This window comes from Procambarus clarkii, chromosome 35 (genome assembly GCF_040958095.1).
Source record: "Procambarus clarkii isolate CNS0578487 chromosome 35, FALCON_Pclarkii_2.0, whole genome shotgun sequence".
Lineage (NCBI taxonomy): Eukaryota > Metazoa > Arthropoda > Malacostraca > Decapoda > Cambaridae > Procambarus > Procambarus clarkii.
The window spans coordinates 37,789,761-37,816,456 of NC_091184.1; the positions used below are offsets into that span (position 1 = coordinate 37,789,761).

At 46.7% G+C, this 26,696-nt stretch overlaps 2 protein-coding genes across 2 annotated transcripts in view; one reads left to right on the top strand and one right to left on the bottom strand.

Moving 5' to 3' along the window:
* LOC123768407 (protein spaetzle 3) overlaps nt 1–25,985 on the top strand; it is a 109,235-nt gene extending 83,250 nt beyond the window's left edge. Inside the window, exons 2-6 of the mRNA XM_045758901.2 lie at nt 12,333–12,457; nt 13,086–13,176; nt 14,282–14,481; nt 16,190–16,315; nt 23,712–25,985. Coding sequence (XP_045614857.2) covers nt 12,333–12,457; nt 13,086–13,176; nt 14,282–14,481; nt 16,190–16,315; nt 23,712–23,871 — 702 coding nt within the window. The 3' untranslated portion in view covers nt 23,872–25,985. The remainder of the gene's footprint in view (nt 1–12,332; nt 12,458–13,085; nt 13,177–14,281; nt 14,482–16,189; nt 16,316–23,711) is intronic.
* Nucleotides 1–26,696, bottom strand: part of LOC123768412 (PR domain zinc finger protein 15-like) — a 509,712-nt gene that overhangs the window by 437,404 nt on the left and 45,612 nt on the right. The gene's annotated exons all lie outside the window — the stretch shown is intronic.

Below are 26,696 nucleotides of genomic sequence, written 5' to 3' on the forward strand. Positions count from 1 at the left end.
AGACAGGAGTAGAGTAACAACGAGTAGACAGGAGTAGAGTAACTGAGTTGACAGGAGAGTAACATTGAGTAGACAGGAGTAGAGTAACAATTAGTAGACAGGAGTAGAGTAACAAAAAACATTAGATGAAGATGTTTCCAGGTGCGCTTAAAGAGGCCTGACAAATGAGCTAACTGGACCAACACAAAATATTAAAATGAATCGAAAAGAGAGAAAACAATTGTGAAGAAAAAGGACACGAAAATAGAGAAGGATAAATTTACGAAATAACAGAAATGAAAAGTACAAGAGAAGGAAAAATATATATTTTTGCGATTATGAGGAGCAGCAAAATAAGAAATATCCAGGAATTGCTGGAAAACCCACAAGAATTATACAGGAAAGAGGCAGTGGAAGAGAATGATGGAAAGAGTAAAGGGATTGATGGAAAGGGGTAATGGGAGGGGAGTGAATAGGAAGGGACAGGATGGGAGAGAGACATGGCAGCTCTAGTTGAACATGAGTTGGAGAATGATTTATGGAAGACAAGCTGACACACGGATCTCCATACCACCTGTCGACCAACGCCGGGAGAGGGGGAGGGGCGAGGGGCGGTGGGAGAAATGGGGAATTTTAAGGCCACAGAGGGAGTTTGGGAGGTCAGAGAGTGTAAGGAGGAGGGGGGGGGAGGAAAGGTGAAGAGGAGAGTGTCTGGGAAAGTTTGAGAATGAGAAAGAAGATTAGAAAAAGGGTAAAGGGCCACGATAGAGGACGATTAATTGGGTGAGGTTCCATGCAACAACAAAAGAAGGGTAGAGGATTAAACAAAGATAGAACAATTGATTGGATTAAAAAAGATGACAAGATGGGGGGGGGGGAAGAGAGGAGGTTGTGAAGACAACAGACACCCTATAGGAACAAGCAGCCAGGAGGACACCGGTCAAGATCCTACGGTAGAAAGCACAGGTGAAGAGTATGAAGAAGAATAAGAAAAAGAAGAATAATTCAATCGAAAATACCCGATAACCCCCCCTCCCCTTCCCCCCTTGTTCTTCTTCCGCTTGACTTTTGAAAATCCGGGTCCGTGCGGAGGGAAGATGGGAAACAGTTCCCAAATTGGAGACCAAGGCAAGGTAATGGGTACTAAACGTGATAATTGAGGTAGAGTGGAAAGAAGAGGGAGTTAGGGGGAGTCTGTGTGTGTAGTATAAAAGTGATGGAATGAGGACCGATGGAGCAGTGTTCCAGGCTGGTCCCGAGCACACACACACCCAGGCTCACTACCTAGACCTCCACGGCGTTAAAGTCTCTACACTCCGATTTACAGAGGCTCACTACCTACCGTACAAGTCGGCGTTGAAATCTCTACACTTCCGTTCACAGAGGCTCACTACCTGCTATACAAGTCGGCGTTGAAATCGCTCCACTCCCGTTCACAGAGGCTCACTACCTACCGTACAAGTCGGCGTTGAAATCTCTGGAGTCATGAGTCTTCGAATTGCGCTCTCCGTTACCGTAAGTAATTCTCTAAGCATCTCGGTTCACCAAGACACGTTGTATTGTATCACATGTTGTATTGAGCACCACGTTGAGCCATACAGGCGGCCATTGAGGCGGGACCAAAGAGCTAAAGCTCAACCCCCGCAAGCACAATTAGGTGAGTACAGTATAACAATGAATACAACTTAATATACAATATAAGATGGCGTATCATATAACATGAAGTACAATACGGTTGTATTGCACACAACTTTATTTTCTGCATCACGTTGGACTGTAATTCAAGCTGTATTATGCCATATTGTTTTGTATCATGCTGTACTGTGTCATACTGCATTGCGGCTCATATTTTACTGTGCATCAGAATATTGTGTTGAATATGGCTATATATATATAAGGTGTGTTGCGCTGTATTGTCCCTCACTGTACTGTGTCATATTGTATTGTGTGCCACTATGTACTGTATGTGGCAATATTGTGTAACAATATGCTATGTATCTCACTACACTGTGCACAATGGTGTAATATGACCGTGTGGTATTGTGCTACACACACACAGTATAGTATACTGTGCAGTATACAACTAGTAGTAGCAGAAACAGTTGATTGACAGAAGAGAAGCGGGCCGAAAGAGCAGAGCTCATCCCCAAAAGCACAACTAGGTGAAAACACACACACACACACACACACACACACACACACACACACACACACACACACACACACACACACACACACACACACACACACACACCCAAATCTAGCAACAACGGCGCACATGAGAATAATGTCGACCGTATATTCCAAACTTGCCATCGTCAAGTTAACCCTTACGAACTCGGACAATAAGGCTCTAGAAGCGCTATATACAGCCAATGTGAGCAGCCAGTCCTCCTAAGGTTTCCCAAAGTCAAGAAAACGGTCAATTTAAAGTGTGCTCTCCTAACCTACCAGAGGACCCAAAACAGAAAACGGGACAGTACGTCAGTTTTGCGAGTTGCTTCTATTTTCTAGTATGACAATTTTTGGCCTTATGTAACGCATACGAGTGAAAAGCGACGTTGTTTGTAGGAGGAGAGTTTAGTGTGAGACTCAGTCTTGAGTCTGCTGCCCTGGCTTGGAAATTCTTCATTTATTTATTTATTTTATTTATTTATTTATATACAAAAAGGTACATTGGGTTTGTGAGAATTTAATTAAATTCTAATTAAATTAATTTTAAATTTAATTAAATACATAGTACAGTATTTACAATCTTCTAAAGCCACTAGTACGTGTGCAATATAACCCCAACCCCATATAACCAACCCATATAACCAACCCATATAACCAACCCATATAACCAACCCATATAACCAACCCATATAACCAACCCATATAACCAACCCATATAACCCTATATATTCATCAAAAACACCAGAATATTACTCTAAAGATATGCAACAAGCCTCCTTCCTGAGCTAAGGGGTCTGAGCTATGAAGTAAGACTGAGGGAACTGGACTTCTCCAGACTGGACGAGAGAAGAAACAAGAGGAACATGATAACGACGTATAAGATTCTAAAGGAAATTGACCAAGCAGATAGAGAAGCAAGGTACAGTGTAATGAGCACAACGAGCGACCGCACATGATAGTTAAACAAAATTGTTTCATAGAGATGAAGGAGATAATTTCTTCGTCGTAAGAGTCATAAAGAAATGGAATGAATCACACGTAAAAGTTCTCGACGCCAACTCAATACTCAGTTTTAAAAATAAACATTTTAAGAAAACGACAGAATACTAAATGCATTAAACTACCCTCCGTCGTAAGGCATCACCCAAGAGCTGAAGCTCGACCATGTAATCAATCCGAGTATGTAAGTAGATGAGTACACACTAATATATTTTTTCGTATAAAAGAATCCGGATACGGCCCGACCTCCTGATCGCCTCATCTGAATATTCCGGTTTAAGAGGTCGACATTTCCCAATTCTTTTACTCTGTTTTTCCACGTTAAAGAAAGAGTGAAAATGATATCATTCTGTGTCCCTAAATATTCGGAAATACCACAAATTCTATTTATTTTGTTTAAATTGACACAAATTTGGGAAATAAGGCTTTCCTAGACGTGAACTTTCCTAGACCTGAACTTTGCTAGGCCTGAACTTTGCTAGGCCTGAACTTTGCTAGGCCTGAACTTTGCTAGGCCTGAACTTTCCTAGACCTGAACTTTCCTAGACCTGAACTTTCCTACACCTGAACTTTCCTAGGCCTGAACTTTCCTAGACCTGAACTTTCCTAGACCTGAACTTTCCAAGACCTGAACTTTCCTAGGCCTGAAATTTGCATTTTGTGGCGTCTTTGAAAATTCCCATGTGACTAAAAATACAGAATGAAGAGGGATGACACAGAATATACAAAAAATCAAATTGTTATTGTTATGTCAAATTGGTATATTTGAGGCTCTCACTGACGTGTTTATCTGTGTACTGACGTTGGTGGTCGTGGAACTAGTTCGGTCTCTGGCGAAAGTGGGTTATCACAGTTCTCTAAAAGAATGAGAGAGAGAGAGAGGGTTCGAATCCTCATCACGGCTCTATTGGATTTTCTCACTAATACCAGTATTAATGAGATCAAATGGAACTCTGAGGAAACATGTCACGTTAGTGTGATTCCATTGTACACACACACACACACACACACACACACACACACACACACACACACACACACACACACACACACACACACACACACACACACACACACATACACACACACACACACACACACGCACGCACATGCATGTGTGTGGGTGTGGCTCCTAACCACGCGCACGAGGTTAGAGGCCTCGTGGCTGAGTGGACAGCACTTGGGGGGTCGTAGTCTTAAGGGCCCGTGTACGATTCTTGGCCGAGGCAAAAACAAAGTTTCTTTCACCTGATGCCTGTTCACCTAGTAGTAAATAGATATCTTGGAGTTAGACAACTGCTACGGGCTGCCTGCCTCCTATGGATGGGTGTGCATGTGTACTCACCAAGTTGTGCTTGCGGGGGTTGAGTTTTGGCTCTTTGGTCCCGCCTCTCAACTGCCAATCAACTGGTGTACAGATTCCTGACCTTACTGGGCTCTATCATATCTACATATGAAACTGTGTATGGAGTCAGCCTCCACCACATCACAGCCTAGTGCATTCCATTTATTAACTACTCTGACACTGAACAAATTCTTTCTAATGTCTCTGTGGCTCATCTGGGTACTAAGTTTCCACCTGTATCCCCTTGTTCGTGTCCCACCCGTGCTGAAGAGTTTGTCTTTGTCCACCCTGTCAATTCCATGAGAATTTTGTATGTGGTTATCATGTCTCTCTCCCCTTACTCTTCTGTTTTCTAGGGACGTGAGGTTCAGCTCCTTCAGCCTTTCTTCGTAGCTCATATCTCTTAGTTCCGGGATAAGTCTGGTGGCATACCGCTGAATCTTCCTTAACTTTGTCTTGTGTTTAACTACATATGGACTCCAGGCTGGAGCTGCATATTCCATGATTGGTCTGACATTAGTGGAATACAGGGTCCTGAACGATTCCTTACACAAGTTTCAAAAGGCAGTTCTTATTTTGGCCAACCTAGCAACCGCCGCTGATGATATCCTTTTGATGTGGGCCTCTGGGGACAGGTTCGGTGTGATATGAATCCCCAGATCTTTCTCCCTATTTGAGTCTTGCAGGATCTCACCTCCCAGATGTTACCTTGTGTTCAGCCTTCAGCTACCTTCGCCTAATTTTATTACTTTACACTTTCCTGAGTTGAACTTTAGCAGCCATTTTCTAGACCATTCCACCAGTTTGTCCAGGTCATCCTATAGTCTCTGTCTATCTTCATCTCATAAGTTTTGCATCATCAGCAAACATTGGAAGGAATGAGTCTATACCCTCTGGAAGGTCGTTTACATATATTAGAAACAGGATGGATCCAAGTACAGAGCCCTGTGGGACTCCACTGGTGATATCTCACCTCTCTGATATCTCCACCCTCATAGTTACTCGCTGTTTCCTGTTGCTTAGATACTCCCTTATCCACTGGAGCACCTTACCTTTTACTCCTGCCTGTTGCTCTAACTTTTGTAACAGCCTTTTATGGGATACTGTGTCAAAGGCTTTCTGACAGTCAAAGAAAATACAGTCTGGCCACCCTTCTCTTTCTTGCCTAATGTTTGTTGCATCGTCATAGAATTCTATTAAATCTATGAGGCACGATTTACCATCTCTGAACCCATGTTGGTGGTGCGTTACAAAGCTATTTCCCTCCAGATGCTCTACGAACCTTTTCCTCACGATCATCTCCATCACCTTGCATGGTACACAAGTTAGAGAAACTGGCCTATAGTTCAGTGCCTCTTGTCTGTCACCCTTTTTGTATATTGGAACTACATTAGCTGTCTTCCAGCTTTCCGGTAGGTCTCCTGTTTCCAGTGACCTGTTTTACACCATAGAGAGTGGCACACTTAGTGTTTCTGTACCTTTCTTTAGTATCCACGGTGAGATTCTGTCGGACTCAACAGCCTTTGTTACATTCAGCTTCAACAGATGCCTTTTGACCTCATCACTGGTGAGGTCAAATTCCTCCAAGGTTGTTTATGTGTTCATAAACACATAACGAACACTTGAAACACTTTAAGGGACTCCCAAGGTCCTCATCACACTTATAGATTAGTGAATAATAGACAAGCCGGTGTTGAGGACACCTGGAGCTGAAGGCTTAAGTAATAGTAATGGCAGTATTCAGTAGTGGTTCAACGGAAACACCGCATACAGCTTAACAGTAGTTTATTTACAAACTTAACAAAAAAAGATTAAGGTTCCTCCAAGGTTGTGTATGTGTGTGTATGAATATGACAGGAAAATAGGTCGGGAGTCAATGCATTAGACAACCGACGGTTAGAAAGACGGGGTCCAAGAGCTAAGAGCTCGATCCTGCAGGCGCAGCAAAAAGACTCACACATATATACGCTCACCAAAATGAAACCATGGTGGGAAGTTGAGTTGAAGTGCTTGTTGTGCCAGCGTCTAGAGCAGTCAGGCTAACAGAACAAAAACTAGACAAATCAACTTTCACTGAAGCTAAAAAGTAGATATGACCCTACAACTGCTTGGTCACGGTTAGTTGGGACTGTGCAACCTTGTGGTGGGAACACAGGCGGGAGAGAGAGAGAGAGAGAGAGAGAGAGAGAGAGAGAGAGAGAGAGAGAGAGAGAGAGAGAGAGAGAGAGAGAGAGAGAGAGAGAGAGAGAGAGAAGGGTGGGTGCGGGTATTGAAAACTAAACCAATTTTGTCAAGCGAGTCAAGTAAAATCTCTCTCTCTCTCTCTCTCTCTCTCTCTCTCTCTCTCTCTCTCTCTCTCTCTCTCTCTCTCTCTCTCTCTCTCTCTCTCTCATGCACAGAACCATTTGGGATGCGCCACACACACATCAGAAGCATGTTTGCACCGCTCTTAATCACCACAGACTCACCGCTAAAACAACACTCATCTCCTGCAGTGGTCGCTTCTGAGATGCAGCCTCTCTTCCTGCGAACCAGCCTAAGCCCCCGACACGCCCTAACAGCTGTCACATCGTATCACTACACCCGCAGTCTAGTTCATGTCTGATAGAAATTGATCCTTGACAGCCTCACGCTTGATTGGCTAAGACATTTCTCTATCTCGGTCATTAGTGACTTCAAATCGAAGAGAGCAGACAGGACGACAGAGGGCAAGAGGGACGGGATCCAGCGCGACGAGCGACGGCTGAACGGGTCGGAAAGAGTCGTCGCAAAACGATATCTGGAAACAAATAGGTCAGCAGAGAGCGCTGAACGGAACAGAACGAGACGTCTCGGGACGGAACTGGACGGACCATGATGTAACGAGACGGAACTGGACAGGTAGAGATAGTTGTGAAGGGAGCGGTGCGGGTGAGAGAGGAGGAGGAAGAGAGGGAAGAAGATATTATGAGGTAGAAGAAGAAGATAAGAATCGGAACAAGATGATAAACGGAAGGAGAAGGACAAGGAAGAAAAGAGGATGAGTAGGGACAAAAACTTGGTGCACGGATGTCCGAGAATGGTCCTACGTGCCTGGTGGACGCCCAAGACCCCCTTCTCCCCCTCCCCTCTCCCCCTTCCCCTCTTCTCCCCCATCCCCTCTTCTCCAATTCCTCCACCCCCTCCTTCCCCCCTTACCAACACACACACACACATCTGGTGTTTGTCCTGAGAGAGTATTCTTGGCGTCTCTCTCTCTCGTTTGGACGTGTCCCTATTTGTCCTGCTGTCTTGTGGAATCATCCAGAGAGCCGTTCACTTCGCCTTCTTTGTTTCTTCTTCTTCTACTTCTTCTTCTTCTTCTTCTTCTTCGCCTGTTTCCTGCGCCCAATTCTCATCTCGTTCTCTCTGATATATCGCCAAGTCTTTACCCGGAGGTGGTGGTGGTGATCTGCATGTTGTTGTTGTTTTAGATTCAGCTACTCGGAACAGAAAGTTGCAAGTAGCACGGACTACGGTGAGCCCGTAGTGGACTTACCTGGCACAGGAGCGGCAAGTAGCACGGGCTACGGTGAGCCCGTAGTGGACTTACCCGGCACAGGAGCGGGGCTGTAACTGTGGGTGATCTGCAAGTTTTGCCTCATAATGTAACTCTTTCATAATGTGGGTTTTCCCTAACCTCCTCTCCTCCTCCTCCCCCCCCCCTTCCTCTTCCTACCTCCCCGTCTCTCCCAACCCTCATCTCCAATCAACCCCACCCTACCACCCCCGCCCATCCTCCCCCATCCTTCTCTTACCTCCGACGCCCACAACCATCCCCCCAAAATCCAAACCCCTCCCCCCATCCCCACTAAGTACGGTCTCGAAACAAAGTTGAAATTTTCAAACATTTCCATGTGGCATATTTCCGTCCCTTCTCTTGTTTTTATAATCTTCTTCGTGACTCGCATCTGCTCCTTACCACTCCCTCCCTCCCTCCCCCTCCCTCCCGCCCCTCCTACATCCCCTTCCCATCCCCTCTATCCTCGCCCCTCCCCCCCAACCCACCACCTCTCCTGCCCTTGCACGGCTCCGTTACACCTTGCCTCGATTTCTGTGTCTTTGTACCTCAGTTACGAGAATCTTGAGAGAGACACCGAGTTTGTTGGGGAAAGAGGTGTAGAGGGTAAGTCACCTGTGTTGCTACACCCCACCATCATTGTCCCCAGTGTTGCTACACCCGCCATCATTGTCCACCAGTGTTGTTGACCTGCTCCTCTCTGAAGACCCGAGGGGGCAGGTATATAAATATTTTGAACAGCTTCCCATAATGTTGGACCTTCGACAAGCCGCCGGCTTCCTGTCCTCGTCGAGGTCACTAGGGTTAGCGGCCCTCTGGTGTGTTGCCATGTGACTGGCACCATTAGTCAGCCTGAAATGCCAACAACGTCACTCCTCTTAACTGCCAGTTGGAAATGTCTTCCTAACAGAATGGCCTTCAATAATGTCTAATCAGTGATGCCTGACTGAATATATAGTATGTATGTATGTATGTATGTATGTATGTATGTATGTATGTATGTATGTATCTCTTCATTGTTAACTGTTCAGTAATTACTGAGACATAGAGGGACTGTTCGCTGTTATCAGGGAGGAATACTTGTAACTGGTCAGTGACAGGTGGTATCTCTAATGTCTCGCATCAGTCTCTCACTGGGATGATCTTGATCAAGTGCAAGGGAAGGGTAATATTGATTCTGGGGGGAGGGGGCGCGGGGTTCATTGGGTGGGTTGGGGAGGGGGGGGAGGGGAGAAGAGGTTTAAGGAGTGTGGAAGGGGGGGGGAAGAGGAACAGGAGGCAGAGGGCAAAGGTCAGAGGTCACCCACCAGTCCTGCCTATTGGCACTACGGCAAGTTTTTACCCGATCGAGGCCCAGTGTGTCACGTCTTGCTCCAGGGTACTGTCTGTCCCTGTCCCGGGTACTGTCTAGTGTCCCTGTCTCGGGTACTGTTTGTCCCTGTCCCGGGTACTGTCTAGTGTCCCTGTCCCGGGTACTGTCTTGTGTCCCTGTCCAGGGTACTGTCTAGTGTCCCTGTCCTGGGTACTGTCTGTCCCTGTCCCGGGTACTGTTTGTCCCTGTCCCGGGTACTGTTTGTCCCTGTCCCGGGTACTGTTTGTCCCTGTCCCGGGTACTGTTTGTCCCTGTCCCGGGAACTGTTTGTCCCTGTCCCGGGTACTGTTTGTCCCTGTCCCGGGTACTGTTTGTCCCTGTCCCGGGTACTGTCTGTCCCTGTCCCGGGTACTGTCTGTCCCTGTCCCGGGTACTGTCTGTCCCTGTCCCGGGTACTGTCTGTCCCTGTCCTGGGTACTGTCTGTCCCTGTCCCGGGTACTGTCTGTCCCTGTCCCGGGTACTGTTTGTCCCTGTCCCGGGTACTGTCTGTCCCTGTCCCGGGTACTGTCTGTCCCTGTCCCGGGTACTGTTTGTGTCCCTGAGGACACAAGCAAGCAAAGACAGTGGCTGGGGTAGTGAAGCAAAGACAGTGGCTGGTACAGTGAAGCAAGGGCAGTGGCTGGTACAGTGAAGCAAGGACAGTGGCTGGTACAGTGAAGCAAGGACAGTGGCTGGTACAGTGAAGCAAGGACAGTGGCTGGGACAGTGAAACAAGGACAGTAAACAACTGAGACAAACAAATGCAAAATGCGCAATTAGCATGGGTGAAACAGGCAGAATAATGAATGAAAATACCAGTCAGTAAATGTCGAGTCAAAGTGTCAATAAACCACAAGACAGAGGTGACAATACCGGGCCAGTTTGGTCTTAGTGAACGGATGGGATACGGGACAGACGAAGAGGGTATTCAAGCGGGAATGAAAGGAGGAAGAGAGGCGGAAACCCGGCAAGGTGGGAAGACAAGGTGAGTGAGTGTGTGAGAGAGAGAGAGAGAGAGAGAGAGAGAGAGAGAGAGAGAGAGAGAGAGAGAGAGAGAGAGAGAGAGAGAGAGAGAGACAGAGAGAGACAGAGACAGAGACAGAGACAGACAGAGACAGAGACAGACAGAGACAGACAGAGACAGAGACAGAGACAGAGAGAGAGAGAGAGAGAGAGAGAGAGAGAGAGAGAGAGAGAGACAGAGAGAGAGAGAGAGAGAGGACAAAAATGGTTGGCCATGTTTCCTATCAGCTAATGCCTCTGTTCACCTAGCAGTACCTATTTACCCGGGAGTTAGTCAACTGTTATGGAGCAGCATCCGTGGGATGGCCGGTAGTTCCACCTTGGGAAGACCTTGATACAAGCCTAACGTATAATAATTCAATTATTAAAATGAATTAGATACAGTGCTACCGAATAATAATAAAAGCAACAGTCTCCCCTCGTGTTCCTCCAGCGCTCATCCATTTTCTATGATGACAAATTGCTCATTCGAAAACGCATTATTCAGCTTATTTACATTCCCGCGTCGTTGATCTTATCTGGAGGCTGGGCGTTGTTTCCGTCCTAATAGAGAGGTGTACATATAGAGCAGAGCCTGCCAGTGTCCAGACCACGCTCACACCACACCATGAGAGCCACAGTCTGTGTTCCTCTGGCCCAGTCTTATCTCCCACCACACTTGAAGCCCTCGCGGCCTGCTGGAGCATGCATTAGACCTCTCACAAACTGGTATTTCTTCCATTAATTAAACAACTCACACTCTTCCCCCCTCCCGAACGCATCTGTCTCTCTCTCTCTCGCGCCCACAGATGCCTTGCAATTACCAATATCATGATTGTTGAGCTGGGTTGAGTGGTGCGTTTATTGACACCCTCGGGGTGTAGGCTGATGGCGAGGGAGGACGCGGCCAGCGCTCTCTGCTTACTGACACACTCAAATTCTGGCTAATATACATCATGACCACAACCACAATCCCCGCTACCACTATCAGCACCCCCGCACCAACACGGCCACCACAATAACCCCCCCTCCCCGCGCCACCACAACCACCACCCCCGCCAACACTGCTACCGCCAGTGTCATCACCACCACCACCACCACCACCACTACTAACAAGTCATCACTGCACAGATGGTGATGGGTTGTAAGTGGTGGTTGATAGTGACGATAGAAGCACTCTCGGTGTCTGACACACACTTCTCAGCCGGACCATTAGTGCCGCACAGACAAGAATCTGGAGCTGTAGGAATTTCTTTACAGACATTTTGGCAGGTCAAAACGCTTTGGCACACGCTCGTGCCGGACACCGACAACACTTTGCTATCGAGATTCGAGAAGTACCGTTGCGTCCTTGTTACAGCAACACTTGCATGAGCATCTGTCACAAATGTTACAGCATTAATGGAAACACTCAGAGGTCAAGGCCGTCAAATTCGAATCAACTAGGGGTCAAATCGTGTAGAAATACTAGGGCGTGACATTCCAGATAAAACTGCAAAACTTGCAACTAAGAGAAGGAATGTAGACATTTACTTACCGTAGAGTCTAGCATAGATTTAAAAAGATAATTAGAGATAGAACAATGAAGAAACTGTCATTGACCACAGCAACTGCAGCTTCAGGATCTGTGGACTGGTAACAGAATTCAGCTAATTATGAAACACCTATTTTGACGAAAGAGCACATTAGAAAAACAGAAGTACACTTACACCACATCAAGCTTGTACACACACACATGTGCACGGGAAATAGGTTTACAGGTTCCAAAACATGAAATATGAGCATTGTGGTGAAATGTCCGACAGACCACTGAAACACTACAGGTCCATTCCAAGGTTGTTAACGACTTTACCAGTGTCACTGTGATTTACAGGTGTATGAACCCTTGTAACTATACCTCTGTACCTTTGCACCCTTCTCACTGTACCCTGGTATCCCACAGGTGCTGTGGACGGCTCTCAGCCTGGCTCTGGGAGTGGAAGTTCAGGGGGAGATCATCAGAGGACTGCCTTGTATAAAGAGACTTAACCAGCTCTTCTGTCGCACACCAGGAAACGTCTACCCCAGGTAAGTGTGGTGGAGGGACGGGTGACAGATAGACAGGAGGGAGGGGGCGAGTGTGGCTGGTTAACGGGTGACAGACAGACAGGAGGGAGGGGGCGAGTGTGGCTGGTTAACGGGTGACAGACAGACAGGAGGGAGGGGGCGAGTGTGGCTGGTTAACGGGTGACAGACAGACAGGAGGGAGGGGGTGAGTGTGGCTGTTTAACGGGTGACAGACAGACAGGAGGGAGGGGATGAGTGTGGCTGGTTAACGGGTGACAGACAGACAGGAGGGAGGGGGTGAGTGTGGCTGTTTAACGGGTGACAGACAGACAGGAGGGAGGGGATGAGTGTGGCTGGCTAACGGGTGACAGACAGACAGGAGGGAGGGGGTGAGTGTGGCTGTTTAACGGGTGACAGACAGACAGGAGGGAGGGGATGAGTGTGGCTGGCTAACGGGTGACAGACAGACAGGAGGGAGGAGGCAAGTGTTGTGGAGGGACGGGTGACAGAGAGACAGGAGGGAGGGGGCAAGTGTGGGTGAAGGAAATAAATGTATAAAAAATATATATTTAGTTGACCAGTAGATAATATATGTAACTAAACATGTAAGACATGTGATGAGGTGTTTACACTGCTCTTTATTTTCCAGAGACAGGATAGAGAAGTTCATAGAGGACAACAAGGCTCTGATGAGGAGAATGTATGGCAGCTTCCTGGAGAATGTGGAGACCCTACAGCAGGTAGTCTCTCCCACTGTTGATAGTACTACCATCACTGCTACTACTACTACTACTACTACTACTCCTACTACCACTACTATCATCACTACTACTACCACCACCACTACTACTACCATCACTACTCTATTGTGTTATCCAATTTTAATTCGTAACAATTCCAGTGTCTTCAGTGAACAAACTGTTCGTCATGTAGCCATTTTTTGTGTTCACTCTCTCTTCCCTTCCCCTCTGAGTGTGTTCACTCTCCCTTACCTTCCCCTCTGAGTGTGTTCACTCTCCCTTCCCTTCCCTCTGAGTGTGTTCTCTCTCCCTTACCTTCCCCTCTGAGTGTGTTCACTCTCCCTTCCCTTCCCCTCTGAGTGTGTTCACTCTCCCTTACCTTCCCCTCTGAGTGTGTTCACTCTCCCTTCCCTTCCCCTCTGAGTGTGTTCACTCTCCCTTACCTTCCCCTCTGAGTGTGTTCACTCTCCCTTACCTTCCCCTCTGAGTGTGTTCACTCTCCCTTACCTTCCCCTCTGAGTGTGTTCACTCTCCCTTCCCTTCCCCTCTGAGTGTGTTCACTCTCCCTTACCTTCCCCTCTGAGTGTGTTCACTCTCCCTTCCCTTCCCCTCTGAGTGTGTTCACTCTCCCTTACCTTCCCCTCTGAGTGTGTTCACTCTCCCTTACCTTCCCCTCTGAGTGTGTTCACTCTCCCTTCTCTTCCCCTCTGAGTGTGTTCACTCTCCCTTACCTTCCCCTCTGAGTGTGTTCACTCTCCCTTACCTTCCCCTCTGAGTGTGTTCACTCTCCCTTACCTTCCCCTCTGAGTGTGTTCACTCTCCCTTACCTTCCCCTCTGAGTGTGTTCTCTCTCCCTTACCTTTCCCCTCTGAGTGTGTTCTCTCTCCCTTACCTTTCCCCTCTGAGTGTGTTCTCTTGCCTTAGCAATTTTATCTTAGTTTACTGAGGTTCTTATTTACTTCCGTGTTGTTAATGCTCTCCCTCCATCACCTCCCCCCCTCCCTTCCTCCCTCATTCTACCCCCTCCCTCCACCACCCCTCCATTTCACCGTCCCCCCCCCCTCCCCTGCTCCTGCTCCTACTCATCATGTGGGGAACATTACAGAGAGCGCAGACAGGCGTGGAGTTCCGGCCGTTCAGTCGCACTGGGCGCTCGGTGGAGGCGTTTGGGGACGAGATCCCTGAGCTGGACCAGGACGTCCACCACGACTACCACTCTGACGACCCACGAGGACAGTCTTTCTTCAACCTCATCCGCAACAAGCGTCAGTCCTTCCCCAGCAACGCTAATGTCAACTCTGACAGGTGCGGTTGTGAGTGTGTGGTGTGTAGGGAGGTCTGGAGGGGTGTAGGGAGGTCTGGAGGGGTGTAGGGAGGTCTGGAGGGGTGTAGGGAGGTTTGGAGGGGTGTAGGGAGGTCTGGAGGGGTGTGGGGGGTGCTGGAGGGGTGTGGGAAGGGTTGGAGAGGGGTGTGGGGGGCTGGAGAGGTGTAGGGAGGTCTGGTGGTGTGTAGGGAGGTCTGGAGGGGTGTGGGGGTTGCTGGGGAGGGGTGTGGGGGGTGCTGGAGAAGGGTGTGGGGGGCTGGAGAAAGTGTGGGGGGGGTTGGAGGGGGTTCTGGGGCTGAAGGGGGGAGTGGAAAACCCCTCAACCCAATGCTGGGTTTAAGTAGATGCAGACTTGATATGATTAGATAAATGTATATTAATTTCCTCCTCTTATACTGAACAAAACTTATATATTTTGTACCTCAGGTTAAGTGATAGTGTTGTAATAATATGTCTAACCAGCCGGCCTTAATAACCTCCTACCTCAGCAGCGTAGTCTGGGGTTGGGCTCAAGGCCTATCAACCTCTGGAGGGTTATTAAGACAGCTCACCCTCTTACAAGGAAAGTACTTACCTGTCAGCCCGTCCTCCAGAAATGGGAAGATAAATGTAACAGCCCCATAAGTGCAATTATGTACTATGTATGACAGTCAGGAATTGTACGTATTTACACTTAGTATTAAATCGTACTCTCAAATATATTGTGAATATTTGAGTTTACCTGAAAAGCTGAATAGAAAACCGCGTCCTAACCTATCCATCTTAGTTTTTGAAGATAAGAATTTTATTGCTTATTAAAATTAATTACAATTACTACTTAACCTATAGTTATATTAATATTACAGTTTTATAAAACAAAACTAAAATATTTAAATAAATTGTATAACTCAGGATATTTTCAAATTTTGTATAAAATTTCTATTACTTAATAAAACTGAAAAAGAAATTCCTGATATTTAAAACGTGTATAGCAAGCTAGACATTAAAACTTCATCCTAAAATTCTGAGTGTATTAACAGAAAACGAGGAGAATTAAATGGGGGTAAATGTAACAGCAATGATGTACTATGTATGACAGTCAGGAAATGTACTTATTACACTTAGTATTAAAACGTACTGTATGACAGTCAGGAAATGTACTTATTACACTTAGTATTAAAACGTACTGTCAATTCGGAGGATGGGTTGCAGCTGTAGTTGTCTGGACAAACGCACGATTAAGTACTTCATTTTAGGAAGCCACCACAACCGTTTGCTGACCAACGAACACGGACACTGTAGTCCTGAACATTAAACTTGTCCTGCTAATAGAACCTCGTATTTTGAGGTATTCTCTACCTAAGGCCAAAAGTTGTATTAGAAAATGGAAGCGGCTCTCGAAATTGACGAACTGTCCGGTTTCCTGTTATGGGTCCTCGGGTATGTTAGGATAAGGGCACTTTAGTACGACAGTTTCTTGATGTTGGGGAACCTTCCCTCACGGGCTGTAATATTATCCATAGCTAACCTCTCAGTGTACATATACACAGAATAGTTAAGTCTGCCTCTCAGTGTACATATACACAGAATAGTTAAGTCTGCCTCTCAGTGTACTTATACACAGAATAGCTAAGTCTGCCTCTAAGTGTAAATATCTGTGTCTTATATTCTGCCACTGCTGGAGGAGTAACACATGACTGCACACTTCAGGGTGGACTCGTGTGAGAGCGACGTGGACATCGTGACCCCGTACTGGGCCAGCAACTCCGCCGGCAAGGTCAGAGCCATCGTCAACACCAATGAGTTCTCCCAGGCCATACACCAGGAGATATGCGCGTGAGTATACCCCCCCCCCCCCATATCAATGGTTACATAGTTTGTGATACTAAAGTCCCCCATATAATAATAAATATAATAATAATAATAATTTATTTGCAAGAAGGTACAATGGGATGGTAAGATTACATAAAATTGAAATTTTTATATTCATGCAAAGCCACAGATAAAAATTTAACATATAATTTTAAGTAGGTAATTTCTAGCAAAATTTAACATTTTTAACAGGTACATTGTAAGAAAATTTGACAAAGATTAGTGGGTAGATTAAAGTAAAATTTGAGGATTATTAACAGGTACATTGTTGCATAATTTGAGGATTATTTCAAGGAATGAAATACCCTTCCTAATAGGATGGTTAGTAATACCATCCTATTGTGATCAGTAGCGTGCAATGGCAAACTTTGGCTGCAATATAAGGGTATAATAATCACGAGTGGATAAAGTCATTGCAAAGCTCCAGGTACCTCAGACTGGCAGGTCTGAAGTATCTAATGACTGGACACTCAATAATGTGATCACGACCCATATAGTGCTCGCAGAGTTTGCACCTGGAGTGCTCAGGATTGGCAGGTCCGTCACCTGAAGCCACCTGCCACAGGTAACGGTAACCCAACCTGATCCTGGCAACCACTGTGTCGCACGGTGAAGGCTGACTCCATACACAGTTTCAAATGTTGATATGATAGAGCCCAGTAGGCTCAGGAATCTGTACACCAGTTGGTTGACGGTTGAGAGGCGGGACCAAAGAGCCAGACCCCCGCAAGCACAGCTAGGTGAGTATAGAGAGGCCAGCCAGCCAACATGGTCTACACAAGCACGTTGTGTGTGTCTATGTGGTGTGTATGTATGTATGTGGTGTGTGTGTGTATGTGGTGTGTGTGTATGTATGTGGTGTGTATGTATGTGGTGTGTATGTATGTATGTGGTGTGTGTGTGTATGTGGTGTGTGTGTGTATGTGGTGTGTGTGTGTGTGTGGTGTATGTGTGTATGTGGTGTGTATGTATGTATGTGGTGTGTGTGTGTATGTAGTGTGTGTATGTGGTGTGTGTGTGTATGTGGTGTGTGTATGTGGTGTGTGTGTGTATGTGGTGTGTGTGTGTATGTGGTGTGTATGTATGTATGTGGTGTGTATGTATGTATGTGGTGTGTGTGTGTATGTAGTGTGTGTATGTGGTGTGTGTGTGTATGTGGTGTGTGTGTGTATGTGGTGTGTGTGTGTATGTGGTGTGTGTGTGTATGTGGTGTGTATGTATGTATGTGGTGTGTGTGTGTATGTGGTGTGTGTGTGTATGTGGTGTGTGTGTGTATGTGGTGTGAGCGTTACTCTTGCCTATAGGATGTCCCGTGACACCCATATCTTCTTCAGATAACACTCACCCGTTTCTCTTTCTCTCTCTCTCCTTCTCCCTTCTCTCACTCTCTCGCTGTCAAGCTCAACTTTCTTTAAAAAAATAATTTAGATTTCCTGTTTGTCACAGTAGCAAATCATAATCAGCAATCATATTCATATTTCAGATAATTACCTAAAGTATCCCATCTTTATTATCGCACCGTCAAAATGTGTTTGAGAAAAGATTTATCAGACGGAGGCCGGCGTCGCGGTCCGTTACAAGTGTCCGGCGGGAATTTTGAAAACATTTCAAATTCGAGCAGTGGCGGTATAACGGCCGCGCCACTCTTGGCATCTGCCAGGATGGCGACACCGTCACCTGAGGGCACAGGATGCCCTCGGCTCATTATCGCCACCTGACTATCTACGGGAGTACCCTCACCTGTGTGTGTCTGTACTCGCCTAGTTGAGCTTGTGGGGGTTGAGCTTCGGCTCTTTGGACTCGTCTCTCAAGTGTCAATCTACTGGTAGAGGTTCCTTAGCTTATTGAGCTCTGGCATATCTACAGTTGAAACTGTGTATGGAATCAGCCTTCACCTGTGTGCGTGTATGTGTATACTCACTAAGTCGTCACCTAGTTGTGCTTGCGGAGGTTGAGCTTTGATCTTTGGTCCCGCCTCTCAACTGTCACTCAACTGGTGTACAGATTCCTGAGCCTACTGGACTGTATTATATCTACATTTGAAAATGTGTATGGAGTCAGCCTCCACCACATCACTGCCTAATGCATTCCATCTGTTAACTACTCTGACACTGAATAAGTTCTTTCTAACGTCCCTGTGGCTCATTTGGGGTACTCTGTTTCCACAAGCTTTTCGTATTCCACCCGTGTTAAAAAGTTTATCCTTATCTACCCTGTCAATTCCCCTGAGAATTTTGTAGGTAGTGATCATGTCTCCCCTCACTTTTAAGTCTTCCAGTGTTGTGAGGTGCATTTCACACAGACTTTCCTCGTAACTCATGCCTATTAGTTCCTGTGTGTATGTGTCCAGTGGCATACCTCTGAACTATTTCCAGCTTCGCCTTGTGCTTGACAAGGTACGGGCTCCATGCTGGGGCCGCATACTCCAGGATTGGTCTTACATATGTGGTGTACAAGGTTCTGAATGATACCTTACACAGGTTCCTGAAGGCTGTTCTGATGTTAGCCAACCTCGCATACGCCGCTGATGTTATTTTTTGTATGTGGGCTTCAGGAGACAGGTTTGGTGTGATATCAACTCCTAGATCTTTCTCTCTGTCCATTTCATGGACTTCATCTCCCATTCTGTATCCTGTGTCCCGGCCTTCAGTATCCTGTGTGTATGTGTGCGTGTGTATGTGTGTGTGTGTGTGTGTGTGTGTGTGTGTGTGTGTGTGTGTACTCACCTAGTTGTACTCACCTAGTTGTGTTTGCGGGGGTTGAGCTCTGGCTCTTTGGTCCCGCCTCTCAACCGTCAATCAACAGGTGTACAGATTCCTGAGCCTATCGGGCTCTGTCATATCTACACTTGAAACTGTGTATGGAGTTAGCCTCCACCACATCACTTCCTAATGCATTCCATTTGTCAACCACTCTGACACTAAAAAAGTTCTTTCTAATATCTCTGTGGCTCATTTGGGCACTCAGTTTCCACCTGTGTCCCCTAGTACGTGTGCCCCTTGTGTTAAATAGACTGTCTTTATCTACCCTATCAATCCCCTTCAGAATCTTGAATGTGGTGATCATGTCCCCCCTAACTCTTCTGTCTTCCAGCGAAGTGAGGTTTAATTCCCGTAGTCTCTCCTCGTAGCTCATACCTCTCAGCTCGGGTACTAGTCTGGTGGCAAACCTTTGAACCTTTTCCAGTTTAGTCTTATCCTTGACTAGATATGGACTCCATGCTGGGGCTGCATACTCCAGGATTGGCCTGACATATATGGTATACAAAGTTCTGAATGATTCTTTACACAAGTTTCTGAATGCCGTTCGTATGTTGGCCAGCCTGGCATATGCCGCTGATGTTATCCGCTTGATATGTGCTGCAGGAGACAGGTCTGGCGTGATATCAACCCCCAAGTCTTTTTCCTTCTCTGACTCCTGAAGAATTTCCTCTCCCAGATGATACCTTGTATCTGGCCTCCTGCTCCCTACACCTATCTTGTGTGTGTGTGTGTGTGTGTGTGTGTGTGTGTGTGTGTGTGTGTGTGTACTCACCTAATTGTGCTTGCGGGGGTTGAGCTCTGGCTCTTTGGTCCCGCCTCTCAACCGTCAATCAACTGGTGTACAGATTCCTGAGCCTATTGGGCTCTATCATATCTACATTTGAAACTGTGTATGGAGTCAGCCTCCACCACATCACTTCCTAATGCATTCCATTTACTAACTACTCTGACACTGAAAAAGTTCTTTCTAACGTCTCTGTGGCTCATTTGGGTACTCAGCTTCCACCTGTGTCCCCTTGTTCGCGTCCCACCAGTGTTGAATAGTTCATCCTTGTTTACCCGGTCGATTCCCCTGAGGATTTTGTAGGTTGTGATCATGTCCCCCCTTACTCTTCTGTCTTCCAGTGTCGTAAGGTGCATTTCCCGCAGCCTTTCCTCATAACTCATGCCTCTTAGTTCTGGGACTAGTCTAGTAGCATACCTTTAGACTTTTTCCAGCTTCGTCTTGTGCTTGACAAGGTACGGGCTCCATGCTGGGGCCGCATACTCCAGGATTGGTCTTACATATGTGGTGTACAAGATTCTGAATGATTCCTTACACAGGTTCCTGAACGCCGTTCTGATGTTAGCCAGCCTCGCATATGCCGCAGACGTTATTCTCTTTATGTGGGCTTCAGGAGACAGGTTTGGTGTGATATCAACTCCTAGATCTTTCTCTCTGTCTGTTTCATTAAGTACTTCATCTCCTATTCTGTATCCTGTGCCTGGCCTCCTGTTTCCACTGCCTAGTTTCATTACTTTGCATTTACTCGGGTTGAACTTCAACAGCCATTTGTTGGACCATTCACTCAGTCTATCCAGGTCATCTTGTAGCCTCCTACTATCATCCTCTGTTTCAATCCTCCTCATAATTTTTGCATCGTCGGCAAACATTGAGAGGAACGAATCTATACCCTCTGGGAGATCATTTACATATACCAGAAACAGTATAGGTCCAAGGACTTACCCCTGCGGGACTCCACTTGTGACGTCTCGCCAATCTGAGACCTCACCCCTCACACAGACTCGTTGTCTCCTGTTGCTTAGGTACTCCTCTATCCACCGGAGTACCTTCCCTCTCACTCCAGCCTGCATCTCCAACTTTCGCACTAGCCTCTTGTGTGGCACTGTATCAAAGGCTTTCTGACAATCCAAAAATATGCAGTCTGCCCACCCTTCTCTTTCTTGCCTTATTTTTGTTGCCTGGTCGTAGAATTCAAGTAACCCTGTGAGGCAGGACCTGCCATCCCTGAACCCATGTTGATGCTGTGTTACAAAGTTCCTTCGCTCCAGATGCTCCACTAGTTTTTTTCGCACAATCTTCTCCATCAGCTTGCATGGTATGCAGGTTAGGGACACTGGCCTGTAGTTCAGTGCCTCCTGTCTATCCCCTTTCTTGTATATCGGGACTACGTTAGCTGCTTTCCAAATATCTGGCAGTTCCCCTGTTGCCAGTGATTTGTTATACACTATGGAGAGTGGTAGGCTCAGTGTGTGTGTGTGTGTGTGTGTGTACTCACCTAGTTGTGCTAGGTGAGGTTGAGCTCTGCTCTTTCGGCCCGCCTCTCAACTTGTCAATCAATCAACTGTTACTAACTACTAACTATTCCCCCCCCACACACACACACCTGTTGTACACCTGTTGATTGACGGTTGAGAGGCGGGACCAAAGAGCCAGAGCTCAACCCCCGCAAGCACAACTAGGTGAGTACAACTAGGTGAGTACACACACACACACACACACACACACACACACACAGAGGAAGCAGCCCGTAACAGCTGTCTAACTCCCAGGTCCCTATTTACTGCTAGGTAACAGGGGGCATCAGGGTGAAAAAAAAAACTTTGCCCATTTTTGTTTCCCGCCGGCGCCGGAAATCGAACCCTGGTTCACAGAACTTCGTATCCAGCATACAGTCTACTCAGCCACCGGCGCCCCTGCTGTGTGTGTATGGGGTACTCACCTATTTGTACTCACATATTTGTGCCTGCAGGATCGAGCATTGACTCTTGGATCCCGCATTTTTAGCCATGAGTTGTTTCAGCAATGACTCCTGTCCCATTTCCCTATCATATCTAGTTTTAAAATTATGAATTGAGTTTGCTGCCACAACCTGTTCCTTAGGTGCATTCCATTTTCCCACTACTCTCACGCTAAAAGAATACTTCCTAACATCTCTGTGACTCATCTGAGTTTCCAGCTTCCCTTCATGCCCCCTCGTTCTGTTACTATTATGTGTGAACATTAATATTAATGAACTATTTCCACTCTGTCAATTCTCCTGAGTATTTTATACGTTCCTATCATATCCCCCCTCTCCCTTCTTTTTTCTAGTGTTGCAAGGTTCAGTTCCTTCAGGCGCTCTTCATACCCCATCCTTCATAACTCTGGGACGAGCCTCGTCGCAAACTTCTGAACCTTTTCCAGTTTCCTTATGTGTTTCTTCAGGTGGAGACTCCATGATGGGGCTACATACTCTAAGACTGGTCTCACGTAGGCAGTGTATAGCGCCCTAAAAGCCTACTCACTTAGGTTTCTGAAGGATGTTCTAACTTTTGCCAGTGTAGAGTACGCTGCTGTCGATAGCCTATTTATATGTGCCTCAGGAGTTAGATTAGGTGTTACGTCCACTCCCAGGTCTCTTTCTCGAATCGTCACAGGTAGGCTGTTCCCCTTCACTGTGTACTGTCCCTTTGGTCTCCTCTCACCTGATCCTATTTTCATAACTTTACATTTGCTCGTGTTGAACTCCAGTAGCCATTTCTCTGACCATCTCTGCAACCTGTTCAAGCCCTCTTGGAGGATCCTACAGTCCTCACCTGTCACTACTCTTCTCATTAATTTTGTGTCATCCGCGAACATCGATATGTATGGTTCTACTCCTGTAAACATGTCATTACGTATATTAGAAATAGAATTGGTCCCAGCACCGATCCTTGAGGTATTCCACTCGTTACTGTTCGCCAGTCCGACTTCTCGCCCCTTACCGTAACTCTCTGGCTCCTTCCTGTTAGGTAGTTCCTTATCCATGCTAGGACCTTTCCACTTACCCACCTCTCAAGTTTGGACCCGGACCTTGTCCAGGTCCTAACGGTACACTGGGTTATGTGGAGGTACTTCTACTCTCTGTTCATTGTTATGTTATAGTTACAGTAGTCGCATTCCCATCACCATTTACTGTCTCAACGACCTCCTCGACCCCGACCCACGACCTCGTTCGTGGCAGTCTGCCTGGAACACTCTGCCGTCCGTCGATGGTCTGGTTAGTTTCGTCAATGTTTTGTCGTCCGAAACGATTGACATGCTGGCTCCTGCTTTCTTAGTTAAGGCGTTGATGTTTCTGCAACAATATAGATCTTAACACTGATCTCTTTGACATTCCGCTTCTTGCCTCATTCTATTCGGATCTCTTCCGCTTTACTGGTAGTCTCTGTTTTGCGTCGGGTAGGTATTCTCTCACTCTGTTCATCTCACTTCCGGTTACTCCCGTTGATTTCTCAAATGTGTTCTTTAAGAGCACTTATATACAAGGTCAAAAGGTTTCTGGCAGCCAGAAATATTGAGGCAATCAATCCTTCTAGTTTCCTATATGAAACTAGAAACTAAATGCTAGCCACCTCTAGAGTCAAGACTTCCCTTCTGTGAACTCATGATAACATTCTTCTATAAAATGTGTCCATTTAGGTGTTCAAACAGCCTCCTCCTGATTACTTGAGGGCCTGACAGGGTGTACATGTCCTCGCTACAGACCTGATGTATAATGTAGGTGTTGGAGAAGACGTCTTTAATCACTTCTCTCTCCCTCTCTTGCTAACTCTTCCCCGTGTGGCTTCCACAGGAAAACGTCTACCAAGCGGTGTGGTGGAGACTGTGGCTGCGAGCAGAAGTACAAGTGGCATCGCCTGCTGGCCTACGACCCGGAGAATGACTGTAACGGCATCTTCATGGACTGGTTTCTCTTCCCGTCCTGCTGTTCGTGTCGCTGCAACCCCCTCTAGGCCGGCCCTGGCGCTCTCTCAGCTTCCCACAACTCAAGGGCCACCTGACTTCCTCCCCAGCAGGCCAGGCCCTTCTGCTGCCCCTGCTCCTGCCGGCAGAACACTCTCTGGCTGCTCTACTGCCTTAGCCCACTCTAGGGGGCCCTCATACTACAGTGCCTCCGGTTCTCTCTTTCTGTCGGCCGTCTTCACCTGTGTTCCAGTCATGTGTCATCGTGTCTGGCTCACCTACGTGCCTCTCTTCCTTCCTCTTCCTTCCTTCCTCCTCCTCCTCCCCTCTGCTGCAGGTGGCCAGGATTAAGCAACATTCACAGAACAACGCTGCCATCAGCGGGCATCATCACATCTCCGGCTCCTGCTCCCCCTAACATTATCAAGCAAACTAGCAGCGATACGTGTGTGTGCTTCCCTGTTTAAGACACTTTCCTCTTGCTTGACTATATACACGAGACCCAGCTGGTCAGACAACAGTAATCACTCTCATCCTTTACCAAATTTTCAGGGTCTTAGATTTTCGTCAATTAAATATTTTCAGGAATAGCAAGCATGTAACCTTACTTGTCCTGCCACTGATGATATCATGGAGGGCGAGGAGTGTTGATATTATTAACTTGTGTCAGTTGTGATATGTGGCAACATTAGTTGTCAACACTACCTGGAACTCTTAGGTGACTAAGTAATATGTGTTGTTATAACCTTGTTTTGTATGTCATTAAACTATTAAATTATAAACGTAACCATACTTAATGGTTCCTGCTGACTGATGCAGTGCTCTAGTGTTGCAAACAGTGTTGCAGTGCTGCAGTTTAAAGACAGACGTGGCACTGAGGAACTGGTTGCCGGGTGTGGCAACACTTGGCAACCACGGCTACAGTGGTGCCAGATGTAAACAACCACATAAACAGTCCACAAACTATCAATAGTTATCAGTCCTCTTGGTGTAGTATTTAGATGTATAATAATAAGCACAATGGTGTACATGTTGGAGTAGTAAGGTTCCATACACAATGAAGCAGACGAGGAGTGTACAAGAGAAGGGTTTTAACTTGGCGACGTTCGGGGACCATCTGGTCACCATTTGGTCCGGGAGACATCTCCCGTCACGCAGGGTGCAGTCGCACCTCCACAGATCTCCAGTATCAGCTTTTGATGCTGGTAATGGCTCAAAAGGGCCACCACTTACGGGCTATTCATGCCCGTGCCACCTCTTGGGTGGCTTAATCTTCATCAATCGGCGACGTTCGGATCCGCCATCGTGACGATGGCGGATCCGAACGTCGCCAGCCATTGGGTAAACGTCGGCCAGCCATTGGGTAAACGTCGGCCAGCCATTGGGTAAAGAAGTTGTTGATATTTATTCATCTCTTAAAACGATGAAGGTACTGCTTGTTGTCTGTAGTACCTGGTCCTCAGGTACCTGGTCCTCGGGTACCTGGTCCTCTGGTACCTGGTCCTCTGGTACCTGGTCCTCTGGTACCTGGTCCTCGGGTACCTGGTCCTCGGGTACCTGGTCCTCTGGTACCTGGTCCTCTGGTACCTGGTCCTCGGGTACCTGGTCCTCGGGTACCTGGTCCTCTGGTACCTGGTCCTCTGGTACCTGGTCCTCTGGTACCTGGTCCTCTGGTACCTGGTCCTCGGGTACCTGGTCCTCTGGTACCTGGTCCTTGGGTACCTGGTCCTCGGGTACCTGGTCCTCTGGTACCTGGTCCTCTGGTACCTGGTCCTCTGGTACCTGGTCCTTGGGTACCTGGTCCTCGGGTACCTGGTCCTCGGGTACCTGGTCCTCATGTACCTGGACCTCAGGTACCTGGTTCACAGGTACCCGGCCTACATGTAGGCCTACAGGTCCCTGAACACCTGAGTTAGTAATGTGAAAGAGTAAGGCCCCATATGATCCATGTTAACTGATATTTACGATCCAAAATCCCCAACATTAAGAAAATAAGTTATGTAGTGTTACTGTGTAAATTACTTTAGGACTATATGTGTACATTGTAAAGACAAAAAACCACATTTTTACCAATAAGATTATATGTATATAACTTATAAACATTTGTAATTTCAGTGAGAGATAATTATCTACTTTTGTCAACAATAAAGGGCATTGAATTTGTCTCATGGGAGTATTTTTTCAGGCTTTGATCCCAATTTTCACATGTGTGTGGTGCAAATATATAATTTGTCTGTTTCTGTGCTTGTCTATCTTCTTTGTTCTGGTCGACCCAGTGTCTCCGAAGCCTATTTCTGTCCATGTCTCTGTCTGTCTGTCTCTCCCTGTCTTTCCACCGTCTCTCATATGAATAAAAATAGCTTTCCATTGGCATGTGGGTGGTCACCCGGCGGGAGAATTCTAGGGGAGTAAAGATATTTAAAAATATATACAATAGTTTCCCACTGGATTTGAGAAAGGGGCGAGGCTTAAGGTAGTCTTAGCAGCTGTGGAAGGATCGTCTTGTTTATTCTGCTACGGGACCAATTACTGTGTGATGATTAGGATTTTAATTTCCATGAGATTAGTGCATAATTTCTTATATTACTATCAAAAAATTATTTTTATTTTTTAAATATTTAGTCAGGCATAGCTGACAGGCAGTGCCAAAATTAGTCGTGGCGGTATGGCACATTGTTCCCTCTTTGAATTTTGTCGACCCCATTCAGCCTATGTCTTTCTCATACTCCAGACCATTCACCGTGCAAAGTTGGGTGAGGCTAGACCCAAGCATCTGACCTCCAACCTTGGACAGACATAGTATGGATATAAGAGAATGTTTCTGGCCAAATTTGGAGACCAGAGACTTATGGCTAGTCTCGCCCAACTATTCAGG